At 42.7% G+C, this 26849-nt stretch overlaps 1 protein-coding gene across 1 annotated transcript in view; it reads left to right on the top strand.

Annotated features, from left to right (window-relative positions):
* The window catches only part of LOC308313517 (copine-8-like), a gene marked incomplete at both ends in the record, with an annotated part of 79978 nt that overhangs the window by 25363 nt on the left and 27766 nt on the right, over positions 1 to 26849 (top strand). The window contains 8 exons of the mRNA XM_080760672.1: positions 8079 to 8118; positions 15231 to 15307; positions 21092 to 21155; positions 21877 to 21980; positions 23751 to 23855; positions 25095 to 25136; positions 25889 to 25964; positions 26727 to 26783. Of these exons, the coding sequence (XP_080616798.1) occupies positions 8079 to 8118; positions 15231 to 15307; positions 21092 to 21155; positions 21877 to 21980; positions 23751 to 23855; positions 25095 to 25136; positions 25889 to 25964; positions 26727 to 26783 (565 nt within the window). The remainder of the gene's footprint in view (positions 1 to 8078; positions 8119 to 15230; positions 15308 to 21091; positions 21156 to 21876; positions 21981 to 23750; positions 23856 to 25094; positions 25137 to 25888; positions 25965 to 26726; positions 26784 to 26849) is intronic.

The following is a 26849-nucleotide window of genomic DNA, read 5'->3' as shown; positions in this document are numbered from 1 at the left end:
GGACTTGCCGCATGTGATTAGCGGTAGCAGTAGCACCTTGGACCCACACGTAACCCCGTCCTCACTGCAGTGAACTGAAGGACGGCAGCAAAGCACTCGTTTCTACATCATTCCGGGCAGCGCACCCCCCTCCCTCCGCCTCCCCGCTCTTCTGCCCAGTCAAAACACACACACACACACACGCACGCACACGCACACACACACACACACACACACACACACACACACACACACACACACACACACACACACACACACACACACACACACACACACACACACACACACACAATTCAATTCAATTCAATTCAAAGGGCTTTATTGGCATGAGAAAACATACGTTTACATTGCCAAAGCAGAAAGAACAATACAACAATACGGCAATACAATCAAAACAAAATGATGTACATTTGAAGGTCAGAATCTACAATAGATCAAATTCTATGTACCAAGATCAATCGATGCAGGTATAGTGCAGGAATATACACTATGATTAGTCTTTAGGGTGGTTGTGTTCCATTTGATATCCTTCTCCTATCACAGCAACTCACAAATCTTGCTGCTGTGTTTGCACATTGTTGTATTTCGCCCAGCAGATATGGGAGTTTTTTGTCATTGGTCATGTTTTCAAAACCTCCGTGTGTGGTTGTAATCTGTGGAAAGTAATCTGTGGGAAGACATCAGAAGTCTATGATGTCTTGGTACAATGGGCAGATGGTTAGGAAGTGTAGCTCGGTTTCCACTTAATTTTGTGTGCAGTGGGTGCATAGTCTGTCTTCTCTCGGGATACAGGTCTGCCTTTGACGGCCTTTCTCGATCGCGAGACTGTGCTCACTGAGTCTGTACCTAGTTAAGATTTTTCTTTGTTTTGGGTCGGTCACGGTGCTCAGGTATTCTGCCACTGTGTATTCTCTGTTTAGTAATTCATTTAGTAATTATGCACAGAGCGCATTTGTGCATGTTGTGCTGTAACATTGGGTGGATATAGACTCTAATATTAGCTACACAGTACATTTCTTTGAAGGAAGAAAAACAACAGTGAAATAGATATTGCTATTTTAATGGAATTAGGTGCATGTAGCCTATGGGTGGGGGGGTGTATAGACTCTAATACCGGTATTCGCTACACAGTATATTTCTATCTATCTTTGAAAAAATAGAGACAGATATTTCCCGTTGCACTAGTTGCATTGTTTTCTTAAACATTTTCGTAATCTGCGTATGGCTTTGTCGCGTGGAAGTGTGTCTGTGACCCCGTGCTTAGCAGGTTTCAGGGAGCGCGTTAGTTTCTCCCGAGATGACTGTAGTGAATGGGGGAGTAAATGGCTGCCGTGTTGTGGCCACCGGAGTTTGTTTGACTGTTCTGTGACAGACACAGAACAGCTGCATGCCTGCAGCAGCCTCTTCTACACTACACACTTTTGATATCCAACATGCCACTACTGTGAATACATCAATGCCCATTCACTGCACACTGTACAGTACAGCCATAATACAATCTATATGGAGCTGTCTATGGTGCTGGGTAGTGCTGGACAGGTCAGCTCTGTCAATGGTTCTAGACCACATGAACTGAGAGCTGTCCATGGTGCTGATGGATGGATGGATGGATGGATGGATGGATAGATACTTTATTAAGCCCAACGGAAATTGCGTTTTGTCCAACAGCTCCAGTGCAATAGATACATTAGATTACATCTGTGAAAATTAGAATGCAGTAAAAATAAATAAGTAAAAAGTTAAAAAAAAAAACAACGCAACTGAAACAATATAAATACACACACAGATTCGCATTAGTACAGTGGAAAGGTGAGCTCTGTCAATGGTTCTGAACAACATGGACTGTGAGCTGTCCATGGTGCTGAGTACAGCTAAATTAACTCCACATGAGTCTTTTTTTTCAATCCTCATTTAAAGATTTAATGTTGTATTATATGTACAGTATTAAATATAGGGTGAAAAGTTTGCGCTGTTACACAGACAGTTGTGACCATGCAGACCACATTTCGAGATAGAGATGCGTGACAGATAACCCTGCATTTAATCATGTCTGCTAAGTTACAAGAATCATGCAGATGAGTTATTCACACATCTGTGTATAATGGTTACACATTATACACTGTGTGTGTGTGTGTGTGTGTGTGTGTGTGTGTGTGTGTGTGTGTGTGTGTGCGTGTGTGTGTGTGTGTGTGTGTGTGTGTGTGTGTGCGTGTGCGTGTGCGTGTGCGTGCGTGCGTGTGCGTGCGTGCGTGTGTGTGTGTGTGTGTGTGTGTCAGTCAGGCGTGGGTGATAGTGCTGCTATCTGCAGTGCAAAGTTGAGTTGAGACTGAAATATTCATGGCCTGTGTTGAGGGGGAAATGTAAATTCTTCTCCCTTCTAAATAAAAGACTAGTTTTTATAGCATGCATTCCGCCAACATTTCCCTTTGAATTCAAATGTTGTAGCTAAATACTGTATGTCTCACTTTGGCTGCGTGTGGGTTAGACACTTTGCCAAACCTTCTACTAAAGTGCATAAAAAGTCAATATTATTTTGTATTAAAAAAAAAAGTGGGCACCTTTAAAATAATTTGTGCATGATACTAATTAAGGCTCTGTTCCATTTAGTGTGCAGTGGTTCTCAAACCTTTTAATTTCAAGGACCCCCATAACTCTTGAGAGTGTACACATATAACCAAATGGACCCGCTATTTGTACACTCTCAGAGTTACCCACCCGTACGGGGCCATTTGGAACCCACTCAAGGACACTTTGAGACCCACTGGACCTGAATTGAACAGAGCCTTCAATAGTAACATCGGTAACACATGTGAAGGATAGGGAAGGGCCATGAGGCCCAAGTTCTTTCCAAAAGCAATGTAGCAATGTCGTGGGCGTCAGCGAAGCCCATCTTGTCTCATGCCAGCAGGGAGGCTGCCGAGATACTTCAGAGAGAATTCTCATCACTGATTAGCAAGAGTGTGAGAAGAGAGGTGGCGCCTCATCAATCCCGCCCCTCATCAAACCCAAGTGGGTTTCTAGTACTCAAGTACCTTAGAAATGAGGTCCCATTTTGGGCCTACATGAGAGTCTGCGAGTGTGAAGGTAAAACATGTGCCACCCTGCTTGAGATGGTGTATCCAGGAGTTTATTTCTGGTTTCGGGGAAGACAATACAAGTACTTAGTAGTTCTACCTGACTCTCAGTCCTCGGGTGTTTGTAAAGTCCACCGAGGCTGGCTCAGCGAGGGATTTTCATCGCCAATTACACAGACGACTGGGTCCTGTTGACAAGCAGGGTCGAGGGAGCAGCCAGCTGTAATGTCATGTAACATTCTGTTACATTTGCCATTTTTATGTCTACTTACAAAACACTGTCCAGTCCACTCTTTTCAGTTATCATGGTTTGTGATAGAAAATGCACAACACCAGCAAAAAGTAAAAGTACACACACACACACTGCCTAATAATATCCACAAATGTGTTTTTGAGCGGTGCCTCCGCTCCATTACGCAGCTATGTGTGTCTGTCCTAGTATGTATGTGTGTGTGTGTGTGTGTGTGTGTGTGTGTTTGTGTGTGTGTGTGTGTGTGTGTGTGTGTGTGTGTGTGTGTGTGTGTATGTATGTGTCCCTGTGTCTGTCCGAGCACGGGAAGCTGCAACACGGTAACTCTGTAATTTCTCGACCGTTTCGGACGTGGGAAGGCTCGCCGGACTGTAAAAGATTTCCTTCATCGTGGCTGAGGTTCACTCCAGGTGGTTACTGGTTAGGTGCTTAGAGCCGATTCATACTCCTATTTTACCGCTGTAGTGCCGAAATGATTTCGGCTCGTCAGAAATTTTCAGTAGCGCCGAAGAGGCGACTTTAGGACGGTACCTGCACCCCCCCCCCGAACCGTCGACTATTCGGCTCTAAAATAGGAGTATGAATCGGCCTTACTCACACCTAAATAACACCCGTCTTGTGTCTTGTCCGTGTTTAATGGCCGCCCCAATGCATTTCCAATAGAAGTCACATGGTTTGACCAAACATTTTTGTTTGATGGCTGATTGTTATGATATGATATGATATGATATGATATGATATGATATGATATGATATGATATGATATGATATGATATGCCAATGTCATAAGTGCGGCAGACATGTTAAAGGTCAGTCTGCTAAACTGTTCGTCGGAGTGGCCAAAAGTGGGGATGGGTCTGGAGATGAAGAATGTTAAACCACAGTTGCGTAGGAGATCAAACAAATGTAGAAAATTATCTCTCGTCAGTTCAGATTGGCAAAGGGCTGTCAAACTAGCCCCGGGGCTAATGCCGGTGTCTTTCCAGACCGAGACCGTCAGCAGCATAAAACAATAACTGATCTCCTGATCTATGCATCCGATAGCTGGGATCATTAAGATACATAGATTAAAAAACTGAGGTGTCATGACTGGTAAAATAAATCTAAAAATGATTAAAAGGTGACCGGTTTAAGAGGAGCTCCTGTCAAACGCTGCCGAACGCTCACGCATGCGCCGGCTCACATGTTCTTCTCTCCTCCGCATCACCATGTGACTTCCATTGAAAATGCATTGGGGCGGCCATTAGACACGGACAAGACAGAAGACACGGACAAGACAAATGTTTTTAGGTGTGAGTGAGGCCTAAATAATCTCCACTGAGGCGAGCACTTGAATAAACTCCTGAAATATGGATTAGGCTCTTTTGTTTGTTTTAGCGGTTAGCCTGTCAGTGTCAGCAGGGACACTGCTCGACCCAGGGGGAGGGAGGGGGGCAGACATTAGGTCAAGGAGAGATGGCTTGCTGTTTGTGTTTTATTTTTTGTGATTCTGAACCCATTCCACTCCTTGGGCTAAATTCGGCCATAGCCACTTGCCCAAATGTGCCAAAATGTGTTGACCTCATCACATTTGTGATGACGGCTATGGCCTTTTAAGGCCCAAGGAGTGTTTTTGTGCAAAACTAATGCTTGGAATGGATTCAGAATCATGAAAACACCCTAGTTTGACACGGCACATGCTACTTAAAGCATAATGAAATTTAAAACATTTTGCCTTATAATGGTTGTACCCCAACTTTCAGCAGCTGTCAAAAATTCCCCTAGGGTAGTTTAATAGAAACCAATGTGGGATATGCTAGTAGACACCTTTACAAACACATTGGTGAAGAAAGTTCTTGGTGGGATATTTATTCCCAGATCTTATTAATATCCCCTGACTAGGGAGAGGCTGTCAGAGATGTAGAGAGAGGGGGTGGGGCCGGGGGGTGAGAGAAAGGAATGGGGAGAGAGAGAGAGAGAGAGAGAGTATTGTTTGTCTTTTGGGATGGGGATAGTGTGTGCTGTGTTTGCAGTTTGGCTGACTCCCTGTCTTCACGGGTCCACTTGAATCGAAATCCCCAAATAATACCCAAGATATGTATGCATGATTCGGTTTCATGTTGTATTAATATGAGAAACACTTGAAGTGCTTTGTAACTTGCGTGATGATTAGGTTAAACCTATGGGAACAGATTATACTGTACCTGCACAAATAAATGGGCCCTTTTCAAATCAAGTGCACATAAATGCAAGACAAAAGCTTTTCTTTGTAAATGATTTACATTCCATTTGAAGAGCCATACACCTGTGTCCTGCGTGATATCTCAAAAACTGAGTAAGATGAAATTATTGTTTTAGTTCTGGTGTGTTATTTTGGACCCGTAAAAAAAAAACCCTGCTAGTTCATTGTGAGTGGGCGAGCATCAGCGCCTATTACTATCTCCTGGGCTGATGTCCCTAAACCAGTCCATGCTGCCACCATGTCTCCACACACGCACGCATGCACACACGCACACACACACACACACACACACACACACACACACACACACACACACACACACACACACTCCCCAGACAGACACAGCTCTCCCCCTAACTCCCTCATTTCCAGTCAGCTCTTAACCTCCCTGGAGCAATCCACAGACAGTACCAGAGAGCACCAACCTCCCTGGAGCACCACAGACCTCCTGGACAAACTACTGAGCCATAAAGTGGCCTCCTCTTCTCTCTTCGTCGGTCTGCAGTCACTCTGCAGCCCACCCTGAAGCCACTCTAGTCCTCACATCTGGCTATTAGAAGCCTTCCCTGGAAGCTGCTCATGCCTGGAAGTCCCTTTAAATCTCATCCCCTATAACTGGCAGCTTTCCAGGTCGCCTCTCTGAATATTGAAATGATAACTCTGAATGCTCAGTGAAGCCAGTGGAAAGCCCTGGGTGAAAGTGGCTTCTTAACCAAGTGTGGCGAATAATTGGATAATATTCACCGAATTCAGTCTTTAATGCCCTTTCGGAATCAACTGTATTATACTATAGTATACAGTCTGTATACTATTCATGGATTTGTTCATTTTCATCAACCTGAATGCATTTTATTCACACTCTTCCCGCTGTGGTTGTGGTTGTGTGTTGTGTTTAACTCTTTTTCTGCCTCCATCTTGTGGCGGCTATTGGTATTCCATGCCACGTGCAGTTAGTCAGCGCGGCCCCCACAAGCCGTAACCATCTAAATTGACGCACTTGCACACACACGGAAGCATATCAGCGTTGCACCCTTGATCTGTGCAGACATTCAAAAGTGTAGCTTTACGGCGAAAATCGCCATTTTTATTCAAAATATGGCACATTTATGCAAATCCGTTAAAAAAATGAATTGGGGGGTGAGGGGGTCTGTGGTGAGGCAGGGGTGTGGGTGGAATCCGCTGCTTTTTTTCTGACGGACACACAACCATTGTACGGATATAACTAAACTTTGCCGTTTCATAGCTTCGCTTAATTACTGATTCAAGTGTAACAGACAGTATGGTAACTTGTGATTAAAACACACACCGTTATACTACTCAAACACACACTTCCTCAAAGTTGCAATAATGCTTGCAAACAATCACTTGAGATAACACACTCATACACGACATACAGTGCACATAATCAGTAACACATTCACAGAAATGTAACACAGCTGAGGAGTTAGCGCGTCTTCTTCAGACCAATTCCATAGAGGCTTGATTTGCTGTTCATCATCCTAGCATCAGTCTAACAGTTTCCACAAGGTGTTAGTCACACAAGTGGGAACAAAATGATCTTGTCTGCATTTTACAAGTTTTAATGTGAAAGGATATGCTGAGGTTTTGTATGAGCTGATTAGCTGAATCGCACATCATACCCCCAATCAATGCTTAGTCAAAGGTTTCATGATTGTAATTTGTATGTGTTGGAGAATTCAGTGTCAGCCTCCTCTGCAAGTCAAATGTAGTTCTTTCTATACATTGCAGTACTTAAAATTATACATAGTTGCAAACAAACTATGTTATCATTGTTTTACTGCCACTACAGTAATTGGAAGTAAATGTAATTTTTATATGCAATTATGGTCCCACAACCCATAGAAATGCAATAGTACAGGGCTACTGTAGTAAGTGGCTGTGAAACATGTGTTGTTAGCTTTTTGCTTAATTTGTAATCAGTGATACGGGCCATAAAATAAAGTAGAAAGTAAAGTAATGATTATTTGTATAAAAACTTTCATATACAGTACAGTTGCTCATGATAGGAGAGATGTGTGCAAACGGAGTGGTTTGGTAGGAGAAAGCGAACAAAGGCGAATGTATAAACGGGCGCATGGCTTTCAATTAGTGTGGCAAGATTGTATAGTGAATAATTAGTGTTAATCCATTGTTTCATGAGTTCTGGCATTAATAATAACTCAAAGAAATTTGAAACCCTCCCCCCCTTAATTTGTATTTTTTCTTTTTAGAATATGGTGCTCTGAAGATATTGGTCAGTTCCAAACAGCCACACTGTTTGGTGCCCGGTTAAGTTTAGTGAATACCGTAATTACTCTTAGTTTTACTCATAGCTGCTTTGCTTTTCATCAGGTTGTCTTTATTGTCTACTTATTGACTATTGCTTATCTTCCCAAATACATGCAGTAAGGATATAATGCAAGACAATACAACAGACCATACAGTAGCAGGACTATGCACACATGGAGAAAAACAGGGAACATTAAGCACACTAATCAATGCTGTGCCTTGTCTGTCTACTATGTCTCCCCAGGTATGATTTGGACTCCAAGAGCGACAATCTTTCTAAACATGTGAGTATTCTCTCTCCTTCCCTTAACGGCCGAGGCGCTACACCAGGCGCGTCAATGCATGGAATTTACTGCATGCGTACTATGCGTTTGTAAAGCTCCAATTGGTGTCAATGATACCGGCAACAACAGACACATGCACGTATGCTTGAAAATACTGATGGAATCTATTTTATATATGTGTGTATTCCCCATTATATATTGAATCATTTTCTTTTTTTTATATCCACTTATTTTCAGAATAATGTCGGCAAAAACATTACTGACAAATATCAAAGTAAAAATCTGCTTTGTCAGTCAGGGCTCATTGTCAGAAAACTATTTTGTTTGTACTCAAAACATTTGGAAGATTCAAACACTACAGAACTATCAATTTGTTCATCGAACCTGGCAAAATGTTAACTGTGCAAGCTGGAATGGTGTCGGAGTAATCAATTTGAAATTCATATATTGCATCTTGCTCCCCCAAACTATTGCTGTTGCTTTTTTTCCATTCTCCTCTCTGCCAAGCAGCTTGAGAACTGCACACAGGGGAAGCTCCCAAGTTCACCCCAGCCATAGACTTGGAGTCTATGGCTGGGGTGATCAAATCACATGAGCATTCTCCACAGGAGTAATTTAATAGCCTAATCATCCTGTCTACCAGCCAGGCCGAGAATGAGTGCATTCCATAAAGTGTAATTGACATTCCCCCCTCCCCCAATAAGCAATAATAAGCAACATGCAGTTCCAAACCAATTGCTTGATTGTGAATGTGATTAAACGGCAAGAGGGATGTTTATAAAATATTCTCTGACTGAATAAAAGTTACATTTATTAGAACAAATTATTTTATTATCATAACTAGCCTACAGGTACATATTAATAAGTGACTATTGCCTACAAAGATCCAGACATATGCATGAATTAAGCAATATCACACGAGAGGGTGTGGTTTAACGTGATTATTGCCACGACAGTGATAAGGTCAGGAACGAGACATAGTTTAGTTCCGCAAGCATCACTGATGCTTCCACAACTGGTGGGAACAAAATAATCTTGTCTGCATTTTACAAGTTTTAATGTGAAAGGATATGCTGAGGTTTTCTATGAGCTGGTTTAGCTGAATCACACATCATATGGACATAGACGTCAAGACAAATGTGATGAGGTCAGCACAAATGTGATGAGGTTAGCACATTTTGGGCAAGCTGGCTATGGCTGTTTTTAGCCCAAGGAGTGTATTGTGTGCAAAACTAATGCTTGGAATGGATTCAGACTCATGAATCATGCCATAGGATGTTAATGGCCCGCTTAAATCCCATAATTCCATTCACTGACTCAACCCACCGCGTCGCTCTAGTTCTGCAGTGGAAGGCGGCTGGTCTAAACAGTAAACACAACAAAGAAAAGGTTGGGCCTATGGATGGTTTTGTGTTTGCAAAGAACAAAGATGGAACAATAAATAAGCAAGCAGTCATTTGCACGCATTGCTCTAAGCAGTTGATTTTTCACCGAAGCTGTTCAAGCTTAAAGTACCATATCAACGCGAAACATGCATTTGTTGGGGCAGCTTCGGATGGCTTGCGTCAGACCAACCTGAATGAACACAGGGCACTAAGCAAGTCCACCTCCGATAAATTAACCAACACAATTGCAAAAGTGAGTGAGTGTGTCAGTGAGTATAATACAAATTACCTGGGAGTAACTGCACATCAAATCACTGAAGCATGGGAATTGCAGTCTTTTGCACTAACTATAATGAAAACAGAAGAACGTCACTTTGCGGAGGCATGTGCAGAGCAGTTCCAAACTGTAGCACGCAAGTGGTAAATTGAAAAAAAGGTTACAACCATAGGGACTGACAGTGCACGCAATATGATTGCTGCGGCTCGCATTCTACCGTACGATCACATTCCCTGTACCACTCACATCATACAGAGAAGCATCACCGTGAGTCTTGCTGACAGCGGATTTGTCGGCACGTTAGCCAAGTGTCGCAAAATTGTTGGCCACTTCAAGCACACCCCCGCAAACGCAGCAGAGCTAACTGAAGAGCAACTGTCACTTGGATCGAAGGAGTAGGCCCTTGTCCAGGACGTATCAACGCGTTGGAATTCCACGTTGGAAATGGTCAAGCGACTCGTCCGCAACAAAGCACCTGTAATCGCAACCCTGGATCAACAGAACCATAAACTCGCTATGCTGACGGACGCAGAATGGGACAAACTCAAGAAACTGGAGACCCTTCTGGAGCCCTGCCGGTAAGCCTGTCTTTACTCATCATAATGTGACCATTCATTGTAGTCTGAAATTAATTTTATCAAATGAATATTAAACGTTAATCTACTTTTCGGATATGCTTAGATTTCTTTCTTTTTTAATTTTCCTTTTATTTCTTCTTGCTATTTTTTTTATTTATTTTAATTGTTTTTCCTTGTGAAATGCAAGGAATTGTTTCTGTTTTATTGGCATATTCGAAATGTGTGTGTGTTCTGCAGGTATGTCACTGAGCTTCTGGGTGGGGAGACCTACGTTTCCTGCTCTGTGGTACTACCAGCACTCTGCCACTTGCATCGCAAGATGGAAGTCTCTGATGAGGACCCTGCATATGTGGTGAAATTTAAAGAGAAGATCAAGGAAGACCTAGCCTCCCGCCAAAGAAACATGAACAATGAATGGCTCAAGATTGCAACAGCACTGGATCCACGTTTTAAAGGCTTAAAGAGTGTGCCTAAGACGGAGAGAGAAGCGGTGTGGACCACACTTGGACGCATGCTGCGTGAAGAACCACCCAGAGCATCTCCACACACTGATGAAGATGGGCCACCCAAGAAGAAAATTAGCCTTCTTCTGGAGATGGACTCAGATTCTGATTCAGACGAAGGGATGCAGCCTGACAGAGACATGCACAGGTACAGGGCAGAGCCCCCCATTAGCACGGAGAAATGCCCCTTGCAGTGGTGGGCATCTCATGCAGGGGCCTGCTGGCCCGCAAATATCTAGCCACTCCTGCAACCTCAGTCCCATGTGAGAGGCTCTTCTCGGTTGCAGGTCACATTGTGAACAAGAAAAGGGCAGCCTTACTCTCAGAAAATGTGGACAAGTTGGTGTGCCTGAGCAACTGGCTGAAGCAGGAGTAGATAAGAGGGCCACATACATGTGTAGGCCATGTTGTGATGGCCATGTTCTTTTGGTTTGATTAAAAAAAAAAGTTAAAATACTGTACTGTTACAGAAAGAATGTTCCAATGTTTGCCTTAATCTTATTTCTTATTTATATTGATGCTCATGCGTCAAAGTAACGGAGCTCCTATTTTTTTGTCTGCCTGAGAGCATTATAGTTATTTGTTACAAACCCCCATGCAAACAGTTCAAATTCTGTTCCTCTCTGTGTTAATAAGAAGAATAACATTGTTATTTGTTGATTTGTTAAATAAACAGAATACTAGATAGGTATGTTAACAAATGTATATCGGCTTTCTGTCATTTATCATTCCATTTCCACAACAATATACAGGAAAACATGGCTTATTTTGGAATAAAAATATTACCGAAAAATATCACCGAATGGTGATTAATCATGATTAAATTAATTTTGAAGCTGTGATTAATCTGATTAAAAATTGTAATCATTTGACAGCCCAGACCATAATAAGCTTCTGATTCAGATTCTGAGTTTTACCTGACCCCCTTGTGGGACTAACCATTGGATTTCAAGCCCCTGGAACACATGCGTCCTGGGCCCTTTTTAACACATCCCCCGCCATCTTGGTCTGCATGTGCGTGCACGCGTGCGCACCCACGCTTTCAGTCGCTTCTATCTCCAAATCCCCGTCCCAGGCGGCATTTCTCAACAAAACAAGGCATATTTCTCGGCGCATAGCGGTCGCCCTAATGGCGCCGGCCTGTGCTTCTCATCGTCCAGTGAGGAATCAACATCCGGTTGAGACAACACATATCTTCTAAGACTATATACCAAATTTACCACTACCAAATTTACCACCGGCAAGGTGTTGATGCTCCATAATTACAAGAATCACACCCGTGTGAAGTGTTATATACGTATATAACATATAAGTGTTAATATAGCAGTCTTGTCTGGGTTCAGCTTGAGGTGGTTAGAAGACATCCACTGTGAGATGTCAGCCAGGCATGCAGTGATGCGCTCTTCCACCTGGGTAGCAGAGGGGGGAAGGATTGAAACAGTTGAGTGGCATCGGCATAGTGGCCTTGTGGTCCGCCCTGAAACTGTAAAAATGGGACCCAATGCCTCCCTGCTTGGCTGCAGCTCACCACTCCAAGAGATGGGTCAAATGTGGAGTACAAGTCAAACGATATACGATATTTGCTGTTTACATATCGATATTCTTCAATATTTTAAATTAAAATCAATATTTCGATGCAGTTACTATATCGTTACACCCCTACTGCTTTCCCTCAGTCAAAGACCCCCAACCCCATCCTGCCCTTGGGGGGCTCTAACACTGAGCACAACCAACACTGTCAGGGCAGCGATTTACTCTCAGAAGGACTGCATGGGCTGCTTGGCTGCTTCCTGTCATCACTGCGGATGTGGGGGATCTGAGATATGGAATAACAGATCTTTCTCTCTCTCTCTCTCTCTCTCTCTCTCATCCCGGCTATAAATAACATGAAGCGAATGAATGCATTCGTATACAGTATCTCGACTTGACAGCTACAGTATATAAGTTCCAAGGCTCAAAGGATGGCATCGTCCTCCCACTCCTCCCACAACAGCAGATGTTTCTCCCTGGCATGCGGTTCCTAATACCCTGTGCCGATACTATACACGCACATGCCTGCAGGGGATCAGAAAGATGATGGAATGAGAGATTGCAGTGGTGAGGTCTAATTAAGGTCTGTGTATCCTCATGGGTTCTATGAGGTTAACTGCATGTCCCTTCATGTTTGTTCATGTCTCTATTGTCGTTTTTTTTCTTATTTTATTCTCATGGATTATTTAAACGCATTTTTGCTCTCTTAGTGTAGTGGAAAGAGATGGAGAAAGAGAGCAAATAAATAGCCCAATTTTATCCCACAATATATATAGCTTTTTATTGGGGACAATTAAATAACATATGGCTAAGCTCAAGGTCATTGCACATCGTGTCACCTTTTTTTTCTTCTTCATACATCACAAAACATTAAAAAAAAAGAAAGGGAAAAAAATAACACAGCAGGCATTAAAGTATTCTATAAAAGGTCTCCATGCCTTAGAGAATCCTTTTTTCCGTTGAGGGGGTTCCAGGTGGTCCCCAGCTAAATGATGCAGAGTTGGTAACCAAATGGACCCTTATAGATCTTTAACAATTGAGAGTGTGAAATTTAATTCATTTTCTTCAAGAGTTAAATTATTGTTAAACATCTGCATTTGTTTCTTAATGATGATGTGATAATGTTATTGGTCTTTCTTCTCGTTTTCAAGTCATCAAGTTAGTTATAACTGCCCTAATTGATACTGGAAATGTATTACTTAATTACGTAACACATTGTACAGCACTGTCAGCACATCTTGCTCATCCAGTAGTTGAAGGCCTCTGAAATTAGCATATAACACGTATTCACTTAATGAAACACTGTTTTTTATTTTATTTTTTATTAGAGACACATCCTCTATTAATTTAAATTTAAATGTTTACAAGTGAAATTAACACAGGGGATATTTGTTGTGTTTACTGTTTACTGTGCACAAACGAGACATATGGAAGCAATAATTTTCAGTGTCAAATTTTGCTGCATGTGAGCGACCAGCTCAGTGTATTTAGAGATTCTGGGCTCCATTTTTGTCTCAGACTTTACCCGCAGCGCGGCCCGCAATTCAGCCGCTGCCCGAAAATTACGAATATAGGAGCTTTCTCTGTCCCTTAAAGGTATTTTCGTCCCGCGTCACCCGCTATCTCTTTTGCCGACACCGGTATTTGCGCCTAGAGGAGTGGTCATGGGCGTGTTGGCACGCTTTCCCCATAATTGCTATTTTGGTCACATACATTTGGGAAGTCGATAGTGGAGTTTAAAAGCCCCCGTAAGCCGTGCTAAATTAGTTTGGTAGAGCGGCACACGGCACGCCGCGCACGCCTGAATGGAGATGTCTGCAGGCACAGAGTAGGCTGCCTCATCTCTCCTTATTCTCCTATCTCTTTGTAATTTTCCTATAATCAGCAGAAGTCGAGTGCCTGCCACTTCCTTGTGTCCATTGTGTTTATATAATTGTATAGTCAAAGAAGTTATTTGTGCGCGATTCCATTTCCATTTGCTCTTTCAGTTCATGATCACCCCATAGCAGCAAATGCGGTTTATTGTCCGAACTTTCCTTTTCGCTTCATACCGTTCCGTAGAGACGGCCTACACACACGATCTATATACCAAATGAAAGCCCTAATTTTGTAGTTTACATAGAACTTTATTTCATGTTTAGATATGTTTTATGTTGCTCCTTCTATGCATGAGGAGTCCAAGCTGCTTCTTTTCACCTGACGGGAGAATTTCGTTATTCCGACCCCTCCATCAGGCGCCCCAGGGGGGCCAGGGGGAGGTAGTTTTAGAGACCAGGATTACTGCATGTTTTTTTAATCAGAATTCTCAATTTAGAACGTCTTTCTTGTACCTGTGTTGTTAATGATTAATGATTTGAGGCTTTTTGTTCAAAGCGAAACACTCCTGCAAACTTTAGATGCCAATCTTACGCAATCAGGATATTGTGTTTATTTTCAGGATTTGTCACGACTCGAGTTGGCTTTGTACGATGCTTAAAAGGTCTTTAAATAAATACTTTTGAAATGTCTATGGGAGAAATGCATTGAGAATTATTTCCTGGGCCTGGCGTCGTCATGAAAGGGGCGGGACTGCGACGCACAGTTTTTCAGTGATCACCAATGGTGCCAGAGATTAGCTGTTCACAGACAGACGGACGGACGGACGCACACACCGATGGACGGACAGGGGGCAAAACCTATAGTCTCAGCCATGCATTCAGCCTGGCGGAGACAATAATGACTGTTTCTCTTCTGACATTAATATTTTTCTCTGTGTCTGTGTGCATGTGTGTGTGTGCGTATGTGTGCGTGCGTGCGTGCATACGTGTGTGTGTGTGTGTGCATACGTGTGTGCGTGTAGGACTTTCTGGGCCAGGCATTCTGCACTCTTGGTGAGATAGTAGGCTCCATGGGCAGCCGCATGGACAAAACCTTACTGTAAGTACCACTCATTTACACACACACACACACACACACACACACCAGACAATACACATACTGTACAGTACATGCATATATAAACACCCGGACATTGCCTATATGCACACCCACACACATACTGTACACTAACATTCCCATGGGTAACGTCCCTTGTTGTAGTGATGCACTAGCCTGGATCCAGCCCAAAGACCCCGCCCAATCTCTGAGTGGACTGCATCTCTTGGTCTGGTGTTGCACTGTGAACCTATAATTTCTTCGGTACAAAAATGTATTATCCAATGAGAATCGGTGGTGGGGGTGGGTCTAACGAACAACCAATCAGCGCCGAGGCCCGTTTTCAGCGTCATCACACAGCGCAACACACATGAGGAAGGAGGGAAAAACAACAACAATGGCTATTGGTTGAGGGAAATTCTAATCCCCTCCCTCTTGAAATCGCTCAGACAGGAGACAATGTCAGACTGAAGCTTCAAGAAAGCTACTGTCTGATAATCAGGCTAGTGATGCACAGGACACACCATAATCCCGTGAAACTGGTGAAACATACGTAGCAAAGGCCTCCTATGGCCCAAATCTTGTATGGGGGTCCTCCTTGGCACAAAATATTTTCAGATGGATGTCCGTGGACAATTGCATATTTACATGGGGTTCCTTGAAATGTGAAACATTAGGAATCAAGCCCAAATAAGCAATACGCGCAAAATATTACAGCAGAAGAAGAGATCCTGGGCAAGTGGGCAACCAGGAAGTGGTTTTTGACGAGTCCTTGCTTTTTTCGACGAGTCCTTGTAGCATCAGTGTTTTCCTTCCAGCCCAGGTGTTTTGACACATGAAGGCCAAGGAACTTGAAGCTGTCTGCCTGCTCCACCTCTATCCCTTGATGGTGAGGGGTTCCAGTGTGTGAGATCTATTCTGCTGTCGGACAAGCATTCTCTAACACCATCATGATGTTTTGTGATCGAAACCACTGCTCTTGGCCTTCTGCAAGCATCAGACGGAGTGTCAGGTGAACACTTCAAAACCTTTTGTCGCGTGAGTTCACAGAGCTCGGTTCTATTTTGGAGCGTTGGCGCTAAGCACAGACCAGAAAGAGAGAAGAAGAAGAGAGTGAATGATGGAGCACAGTGCAGACTCCCTGTGTGTGTGTGTGTGTGTGTGTGTGTGTGTGGGGGGGGGGGGGGGTGTGGGGGTGTGGGGGTGTGTGTGTGTGTGCTCAGGCTCAGGCATCCTTACTAGATGTCCTAACCACCTAAACTGGCTCCTTTCCAAGCGACGAAGCAGCGACTCTACTCCGAGTCTCTCTCGCGTGACTGAACCTCTCATCCTATCTCTAAGGTGCCAGCCACCCGTCTAAGAAAACTCATTTCGGGCCCACACCATAGGTGAGAGTAGGAAGATTGCTCAGTAGACAGAGAGCTTTGCCTTCTGGCTCAGCTCTCTTTTCGCCACAACAGTGCGGTACAGCGACTGCAATAATACCGCCCCTGCTGCTCCGATTATCCGGCTGATCTCCTGCTGCGTCCTCCCCTCACTCATGAACAAGTCTTAGCGGGGGGTAGCATACGAATATTTATGTAGTTGGCAAAAAAAGAGTTCATGTAAAACACTAAGGGCTGTATTTTGCGTGTCTTAAGTACCAGGTCTTATTACTTAACTTAAGACGTGGAGGCGTGATCAATGCCATTTGGATATTCTGAGTGGCCAAAGAGCATTGACCACGCCTCCAGGTCTTAAGTTAAGTAATAAGACCTGGTACTTAAGACACGCAAAATACAGGCCTTTGAGTTTTATATGCTTTGTATTACATTTCATTACCATGGTCAGCATCACATAATCATCATCCTCTGCCATGAATACCAAATGGCTCAGCACTAGATTTGGAATTCTGGTTCATTTGACAGTGATTAGTTGAAATTCAGCATGAGCCCTTTTTTTCAGATGGCATGTATGGCGGTCTTTGAAGTGAAACAGAGCGCGACATGAATATGAGCCAAGAGATGTTGTGAGAGCGTACCTGCTTTGTCCGTGTGTCTGTGGCTGTCTCTGACAGAGATGAATAGCAAAACAGATGTAGTGAATGTCAATGTTGTAAACAAGCCCAAGATGGTAAACAATCTGCAACTTAAAGGGACAGCTTACCCAAAGGTTAAGAGGTATGTGGTGATGCTGTAGGAAAGGGATTGTTACTGCATAGGCACCTTAAGGTGGTCATAGGTTACATTAGCACTTTTAAGCTACCCAGTGGAAAGCAAAGCCCTCTACATCTTCTTAGCATGTAAGACTTTACTGATCTCCTAAGGGGGGTAGGGGGGGGGGGGGGTAGGGGGGCAGATTGTCTGCGATCCATTTGACAAACCATCTACCTCAACACCATGGTGTCCAAGGATGGGGGAGGATAGGTTGGATCTCACATGGTGATAACCGGTATACATACACCATCAGTATGTATGCTATTGATCCTCATGCTTCAGCTGGGTAGGAGGGTGATTATATGTGCAGCAGCACGTCACTCTTCCACAGACCGTAAGGCTATGAAGCAATATAGAACTGGGCATAACGGGCAACGGATATGGGATCTCTTAAAGGCAATGGCACGTGGACCCGTGATTGGTTTAATTATTGTAACGCCCAAACCACACCTACTGTATGCATAATTATAACGGGTAGGCATGTTCACAATACGATTTTTTACAATATTTCAAACAAAAAATATTTTCCAGAAAAATTACAGTTTATTTTATTTTTAGAATTGATCTCCCCCCCGAGCTTTTTTCACATTTTTTATATAACTACATTGCAAAAGAAGTAGCATTACTTTCGATAGTGCAGAAACATAATTGCCTTCCTTGATGAGCATCAACGACCATCATCACCTGGGCAGTCATAGACACAGACACAGCTCTCCTCTACAGTGCTCTACTACTGAAAGTGACTCTCATTTCTCTCCAAAAGCACTTGAATATGGAATATGACTAAAGCTCACATTTCACATCGCACACCATAATGCATCGATTTTTTTTATTTCAATGAATCGATTCATATCGTCGGGATTAATATCGATATATATCTATATACGATATATCGTTACATGCCTAATAACGGGTAACGGAGGTGTTTTAGGGATTTAGACAGGTAACCAAAATCCCAACTTTAGACTGCTAAATCCTCAAACAGTGTAGGCTATTTAGAAAGATCGAACGAAAATGGAGCCCATAGTCTCTTGAATAGTTTTTATTTCGTTTTAGTCACATTTTAGTCACCTGGAATGTTTTTAGTCTCAGTCTAGTTTTAGTCGACTATTATCATAAGATATTATGCCGTCGTAATGATTTTACACTTGACCTGATTTTACACTTGCTGAAAAATAGCATATTTTTAATATGATATTTTCAGCATGCAACCAAGTGTAAAATGACTTATACTGGATCTCTTGTCCAGCTAGTTCCTTCCTAATGTTTTAGTCTAGTTTTTATTTGTTGACGAAATTGTCAATATTAGTCTTACTTTTAGTCGTCTTACCTTAGTTTTCAAAAAAGGTAGTCGTCGAACATTTTTCATCATAGTGTTAGTCGTCGAAATCAACACTGCCTGGCAGAGCCCCCCCACACACACACACACAAGGAAAATGACAGTACTGTACAATGTACAGTATGTACATATCTATTGTCTCTGGACCACATACGGGACAGTATCACATGGGTGTGTGTGTGTATCTTGAAGCTGGGTTGAAGCTGAATGGACCTGATGATGAATGACTCACACACAGGGAAGATGATGTAAGAATCCACTGCCACTTTGTAGTTACATAATCACGTCAGACCCAGACTTATTCACTGTGTGTGTGTGTGTGTGTGTGTGTGTGTGTGTGTGTGTGCGTGCGTGCGTGCGTGCGTGCGTGCGTGCGCAGCCGGTTTGTTGCTTTCAAACCAAGCCTAGATACAGTCTACATTTATTTACATGAAAAAAGGCAAGGCAATAGTTTTTCAGTTGTATTCAGCAAGTTGGATGCAGATCGCACTAATAAAGACCAAAGGGAGAGAGAGAGAGAGAGAGAGAGAGAGAGAGAGAGAGAGAGAGAGAGGATATGAGAAAGAGATGGATGAATAATTGTAAGTGCATGAAGACGGGAATCGAAAGAGGGGAAAAAAGGGATACATTACGGTTGGTTAGATAAAGATGCATCACATTCCACGTATGTGATTAAAACAATTCCTCTGTCATCTCTAGCATGTGATGTCAAACGGGCACTGAAGCATTCACTGTACAGTTCAGTATGTACAGTATGGAGCAGTGCAATCTTCTAGCAGAGTGGTTTTCAACCCTTTTCATATCAAGGCCCATTATTTATTCTGCATTTGAGCCAGGGACCACCATTTGATGACATTTAGCCTCTCAGACCCAAAACTTAGAATATTTTTTTGTCATTGGATAAGATTTTGTGCTGTATTTCCATGCTGTATTGATGTTGGTACCATAAATAACAGACAAACGTTGATCAAAATAACAATTCTTCTACATATAAATATTGAAATTTACTTAAAGGAAGGGCCCCTGGAAATGCTTCATCTCAAGCATCAAGCTTGTGTGAACTACTTTGACTGTGCAATAAAGGCTATTACAATACAATTTAAAAACTCGCCCTCTATCACTGTACTATTTCATTAGTGCTCTCTTTTTGCGTCTCTCTGCCTCTCTTTCTTTCTTTCTTTCTTTCCCCTGTTCCTCTGCTCACTATGTGACTTAATTTAAGTGAGTGCTCCCCCAAGCATCAGAGACCCCCCCCCCCCCCCCCCCCCCTCCATGTCTGTGGTGGGGGAATGCTCCCCCAAGCATCAGAGACCCCACTCGGTTCCATGTCTGTGGTCAGTGAGGAGAAGGGGGAGGTTTCAAAGGCTCACTTCAATCTACTATCGATTTTTCCCTGCTGTGTTATTGCAGACCTCCACCCACCCATTGCTGCATACTATTTATAAAAATTAAATTACGCCCCCTCCCACCCTCTCCCTCATTCCCAGCGGTTGTGGCCTTTGGCAGGGTCTATTTTTAGTTGTTCGGCCACACTTGGCCGTCTTTGGCTGAATGATACCCTTTGCCAAACTGAGATGTGAAGAAACGCTGCAGTAGATATTATGTCACGGGAGAAGTAACAGTGTTTTAAGCGCTGCTTGTTCTAGTTTGTTAAGTGTAAGACATTGAGGTGGGAGAGGCAATATGTGACCGGATACAGTGGTTTGTTTGAGACACAAGGGCGCCATGTGATTTTTCAGTTTTTTACATATTATGAAACTACAGAATGTAAGCTTGCATGATGTATTGTTCATTGAAATTGGAAATTATTTGAAGAAGATATGACCCTTTGAAACTTGTTGAACGAAAAAAGTGGAGTACAAGTACAAAATTTTAAGTTACTTGTGGTTATAATACTATACGGTTACCCACCCCTGCAAACCCCCACGAGGCCCTCGTGGGGGTTAGGGAAATGTTGCCTGCATATACAGTATGACTTAAGAGCCCTTCACCTGACACAGAACCCAGATTCTCCCAAATGGAGATATTCTTACTAGCAACCTCTCGCATCGCATCACATTGCAGGTACTCTCGGGTCACATCCCATCATATCCCATCGTAATTAGAAATATACCGTATGAGTTCTGAATTGAATTGTATGGATGTACTGTAACAACATGGTGATGGTAAAAGCTGTGCACTGTGAGACCTGTACTTGAATTGGACATTTGGAAAATGTTTGAAAGTATATCCCTTTTCTTTGTTTTTTCCTAGTGGAATGCCAGGAAAGAAGTGTGGCACCATCGTAGTGAGAGCAGAAGAGCTGAACAACTGCAGGGTAAGGATATGACAAAGTTTAAAGGCATTAGGCAAATTGACAAATAAAGTGACAAATAAATAGTTTATTCCTACACGCCTGGACTCTCACTTATACTTACACACTACCACACTTTTAGCACTAAGCACTGAATGTGCAAAGACGAGAGGGAGACAGTTTGGGGGAGACAGATGGAAGGAAAGCTGGGAGGGGAGGGGGCTTGGGGGAGACAGATAGTAGGAAAGCTGGGAGGCAGACAGCTTTGAGGGGGACAGATTGTAGGAAAGCTGGGAGGGAGACAGTTTGGGGGAGATGGACAGTAGGAAAGCTGGGAGGGAGACAGTCAGTAGGAAAGCTGGGAGGGGAGACAGCTTGGGGCCAGTAAGGGAGACATTATTGATGGAGACAAATAGTGGATATGCTGAAACGGACACAGTAGTGATAGTGATAGACATCAAGAAATCTGAGGGAGCCCGTTTGGGAGAAACAGAAAATAGGAAAGCTGAAAGAGAGACAGTGTAGGGGAGAAAGACTGTAGATAAGATGATGGGTCCTAGACCAGATAAAAAGCTCCAGATGTCGTTCCGGATGAGATAATTGGTACCTTATCTGTCATCTCCAGATGAGAGGGTTGTAATAAACCTTACTGTGTCTCTTGGGAAGAACGCTGCTGTTACTCTTTTGATACAATATATACGCTGTAATAATGTGTGTGTGTTTTGGCTTCTACACTGTCATGCAGGAGTCTGTAATGTTGCAGTTTTGTGGCAATAAGCTGGACAAGAAAGACTTCTTTGGAAAATCAGACCCATTCCTTGTCTTTTACCGAAGCAACGAAGATGGCTCGTAAGTTGACAAGAACCCCCCCGAACCTCCTGTGCTTTGTGTAGACAATCTAGACATCACTCCTTAAAGATGGAGTGCTGTGATTTTTGTATTTTTTCCAGTTTTACATGTGTTTATAAGTTGATAGTACTTCACTAGACCAATTGGCAGTCAAAGGCCCCAATGAAAAAAACAGTGATATAGTGACAGTGATATATCAGTGATATATCACAATATAATCCCTTTATCCCTCATACAACAACAGCTGTGGGTGTGGCTTCAGTTCAGGTGGATCACCACCCACCAGGCATGTAAACATAAAAATGACATTTTATCAAATACTGTACACTATTTTGAAAAACTTCTTCCTTCTTATATAATAATAATACCTGATGATCATGTTTTAGGGTCGAAAAATCTTTAATACAATACTTGGCATTTTTTATTTACAGTTTTATTGCTGTCAAAATATGACTACCCAGTCAAAAAACACGTGTTTGAAATTGACACTCATGCTTTCTAAGGTGTGATTTGGGGTCCTAAAGATGAATGCAAAATCAATATCAACATCTTAATACTGTCCAATACTTAGATAGGGAGGGAGGGGAAATTATGACAGGCAGTTTCTGCTGTTAAAATATGACTTCCCAGTCAAAAAACACTTTGTGTTTGCAATTGACACTCATGCTTTCTAACGTGTGATTTGGGGTCCTAAAGATGAATGCAAAATCAATATCAACATCTTAATACTGTCCAATACTTAGATAGGGAGGGAGGTGAAATTATGACAGGCAGTTTCTGCTGTTAAAATATGACTTCCCAGTCAAAAAACACGTGTGATTTGGGGCCCTAATACAAAATGAATATCAACAATACATCAACATAAATTCAAAGGATTAATTCAGGATTTGTATTCCCTCCACACTGCTGCTGGAAAAAAAAGTAAATGCATTTACAGACACTTGAACAAGATCATATTCACTTCACGCTCCAGAAACTGACCATACCCACAGATATACAAGAATAGTGCCTTGGAAGTTACATAACACACTTTCAGCATTACAACATATCATAGTGTGCAGCCGTCAACAAAACAAACAGAGGAGCTGGCCGCCAGTCAAAGGGCTGGACACTGATGAAAGGAGGAAGCAGCTGAAACATGTTAACAAAAGGGTGGAGGAGATAGAGTACACATTGTGTGGTCAGAGAGGTTGGAGTGGGCCTGGTTGGTTGCACTTAACACTTTGTGCGGCGGGAGATGTATTGAACCAGTAAATGTTAGCTACTGTACTGTACGCCACGGGGTACAGCAGCGATAGACACACACACACACACACACACACACACACACACACACACACACACACACACACACACACACACACACACACACACACACACACCATGGTGGTAGCTTCAGCATGAAAAGAAACACAAATAGGTCAGAGCTTCAGTTATCTTGCATTGTTCTAAATAATAATAGTAAACGGTCCACACGGTCCTTGTAAATAAACAAATTGAGGCGTTTTGCATGTTGTTATTGTCGGGTAGAAACCTTGTAACTCAGTGTGTGTGTGTGTGTGTGTGTGTGTGTGTGTGTGTGTGTGTGTGTGTGTGTGTGTGTGTGTGTGTGTGTGTGTGTGTGTGTGTGTGTGTGTGTGTGTGTGTGTGTGTGTGTGTGTGTGTGTGTGTGTGTGTGTGTGTGTGTGTGTGTGTGTGTGTGTGTGTGTGTGTGTGTGTGTGTGTGTGTGTGTGTGTGTGTGCGCGCACGCGTGTGTGTCCGCATCGCAGTTACACCATCTGCCACAAGACAGAGGTGGTGAAGAACACTTTGGATCCAGTTTGGCAGGCCTTCAAAATCCCTGTTAGAGCTTTGTGTAATGGAGACTATGACAGGTAAGGCATTACTCACAGTATCAAATCTGTCACTGTCAATACTTACACTCACATATTATATTCAAACCGTGTTTGTCTCCAGATTTACAATGAGCACAACAGTGTGGCAGGAACATTTTGTGTGTCAGGGTCTGCGGCAAAACACAGATGCAAGTTGGACTTGGAACCCACTGAGTCAATATTGAAATGTCCGATGCAAGATATGCAAGATACTCACCAGACTCTTATCCAGAATGACTTACGATGAGTATTGCGTTAGTTCAAGCGTTCTTATTTTAGCATGGCGAACATTCAGTTGGCAGGGATATTATTGTACCTCTGTAGCGCTTTCTGACACCTCTGCTCCTCAATATGGTGGCATTAACTATATGTTTTTGTCACCTCTGCTCCTCAATATAATAATAATAATAATACATTTTATTTATAAGGCGCCTTTCAAGGCACTCAAGGTCGCCGTACATACAGGTTAAAACAGTACAAGTTAAAAGCAGAACAGTTAAAAGCAGAACAAAAACACAGCTTGCAGCAGACAGGTCTGCCTAAACAGGTGGGTTTTGAGGTGGGTTTGGAAAGTGGTGATAGAGTCCATGTTTCTGATGTCAGGGGGGAGGGAGTTCCAGAGGTGAGGGGCAGAGCGGCTGAAGGCTCTTGACCCCATGGTGGCATTAACTATATGTTTTTGTCACCTCTGCTCCTCAATATGGTGGCATTAACTATATGTTTTTGTGTAGCATGTAAAACATCCTGTTTGCAGGGTTAGAACCAGCGCTATTTGGTCCTGATATAAAATAAAGGAGACAACCCAAGGCGATGGCACCACAAACAAAAACTAAACTCATGAGTAACATGACAGACAAAAACTCAGTTTTTGTCTAATATATACTTTGTGGTGGTGCGACGATGTCACTCGACAAAGTTATCCAGATCTGTGTCTCCGGATCTCTTCCATCCCATGTGCTTGTAAAATCCCCCAATATCAGACGGCCCTTTTAATGTGTGGCGGTGGCCATTTCAGAGCACCCAATCATTCTTCTCCACAGATGAGCGACTAGCCTTTTTTAAGCGCAGATTCTAAATTGGGGGTGATAATTGGGTTTTTAATGGAATCACCCACGCTCTCTCTCTCTCTCTCTCTCTCTCTCTCTCTCTCTCTCTCTCTCTCTCTCTCTCTCTCTCTCTCTCTCTCTCTCTCTCTCTCTCTCTCTCTCTCTCTCTCTCTCTCTCTCTCTCTCTCTCTAGGAGTATAAAGGTGGAGGTCTATGACTGGGACAGAGACGGAGGGTGAGGCAGTGTTAATTCCCTTTCTCTCGTTCATAGTCTCGTCTTCTGTCTATAGAGAGTATGCGCATGCATAAAGTGAATGGGAAATCGAGTGGCAAAGTGACTTGGCAAAGTGAGTTTAATGTCGTTTAATGCAATCAGATAGGACTTTTCTGTTTGGATGTATGGGCTATCAAGGCTAGAAAAGTAGTTTTTTGACACTCAGGAAGCATTCCCGCATAACTTCCGGGTATGATGGTGTCACACGCATACCCTTACCCTCTATAGGTTCCATGTGGTGGAAAAATTACTCAATTGTTTTCCTTAAGTAAAGGTATAAATACTGCAATGTAGAACTATTCTGTTTACAACAAGTAAATGTCCGGAATTAAAAATGTATTTGAGTAAAAGTACAAAATAATTGGTTTCAATATGTATTTAAAGTACCAAAAGTAAAAGTATAAATTGTGCAGAATGTCCCATTTAAAGTTTTCAAATGTATAAATATCTTTTGAAAATAGCAGCTCTATACAAGACTTGCGACGCATTGTGAGCTTGTAGATTGACTATTTTCAAATGGCCGAAATGTATATAGGGCTGAAGGGCTGATATAGTGTGTGTGTGTGTGTGTGTGTGTGTGTGTGTGTGTGTGTGTGTGTGTGTGTGTGTGTGTGTGTGTGTGTGTGTGTGTGTGTGTGTGTGTGTGTGTGTGTGGGTGTGTTTGTGTGCGTGTATGCTTGTGTTCGTTTGCTTGTGTCTGTTCGCTTTCCCAGTCACGACTTTATCGGACAGTTCAGCACCAGCTACAGAGAGATAGCCAGCTGTCAATCACAGTTCCACGTGTACGAGGTGATGTTCTGACTGTCGCACACACACACACACACACACACACACACACACACACATTTGAAATATGTATTTATGTCTGTATAAACAGAAGTACTAGAACACCTTGTACAAAGGACATACACTCACGCACGCACGCACACATGCATGCACGCACGCGCACACACACACACACACACACACACACACACACACACACACACACACACACACAGCTTACAACGGTCTGTGGTGCACTCCATCATACATACTGTACAGTATATATTATACAGTATATACAGTACAGTACTGTAACTAGAACATCCTATCATTTCAATCTGAAAACCATTAATTGCAATGCTATTGTGTTGTATTTGGTAGAGTGGCTCTGCTCCTGTAATGCCCCAGATCAGAACAATCTGCTATTATTAGCATTTTTGAAAATGTTCTTTTGAAATGTTTTGCCTATAATGACATATGCCCAAAAGGGATGTCAGATTGAAACTGGGTAATTGGGAATGATACAGTGAGACAGTTTCGCACAGGGAAATGCAGAAAAATGCAGAAAAAATAAACATTCTGTGTAAATTTGTGATTGAATGACACACGCACGCACAAAGGAAAAACTTTCCATTTTGTATGTTGAGTTCCCATGATCTACCTTTATCGCCTGGCATCACGCCATCAATGTGACAAAAAGAAAAGAGTGAATAGTCTGTGGGTTTGGTTACACTATCTTCGACTATTGATCAATGGATTGACCTTGAGGTCTTGCTCTATTCACAGGTGCTAAATCCAAGGAAGAACAGAAAGAAGAAGAAAAAGTACCAAAACTCAGGAACGGTGAGCTATTACTGTAGCTAGCAGCTCCACAATATCTCACAGTTAAATTGATTTGTGTGTACCAAT

Source organism: Protomyctophum bolini (genome assembly GCF_963924005.1).
Source record: "Protomyctophum bolini genome assembly, chromosome: 4".
Lineage (NCBI taxonomy): Eukaryota > Metazoa > Chordata > Actinopteri > Myctophiformes > Myctophidae > Protomyctophum > Protomyctophum bolini.
Note: the sequence above shows the minus strand (reverse complement) of the source record. Positions and strands in the feature narration are given on the sequence as shown.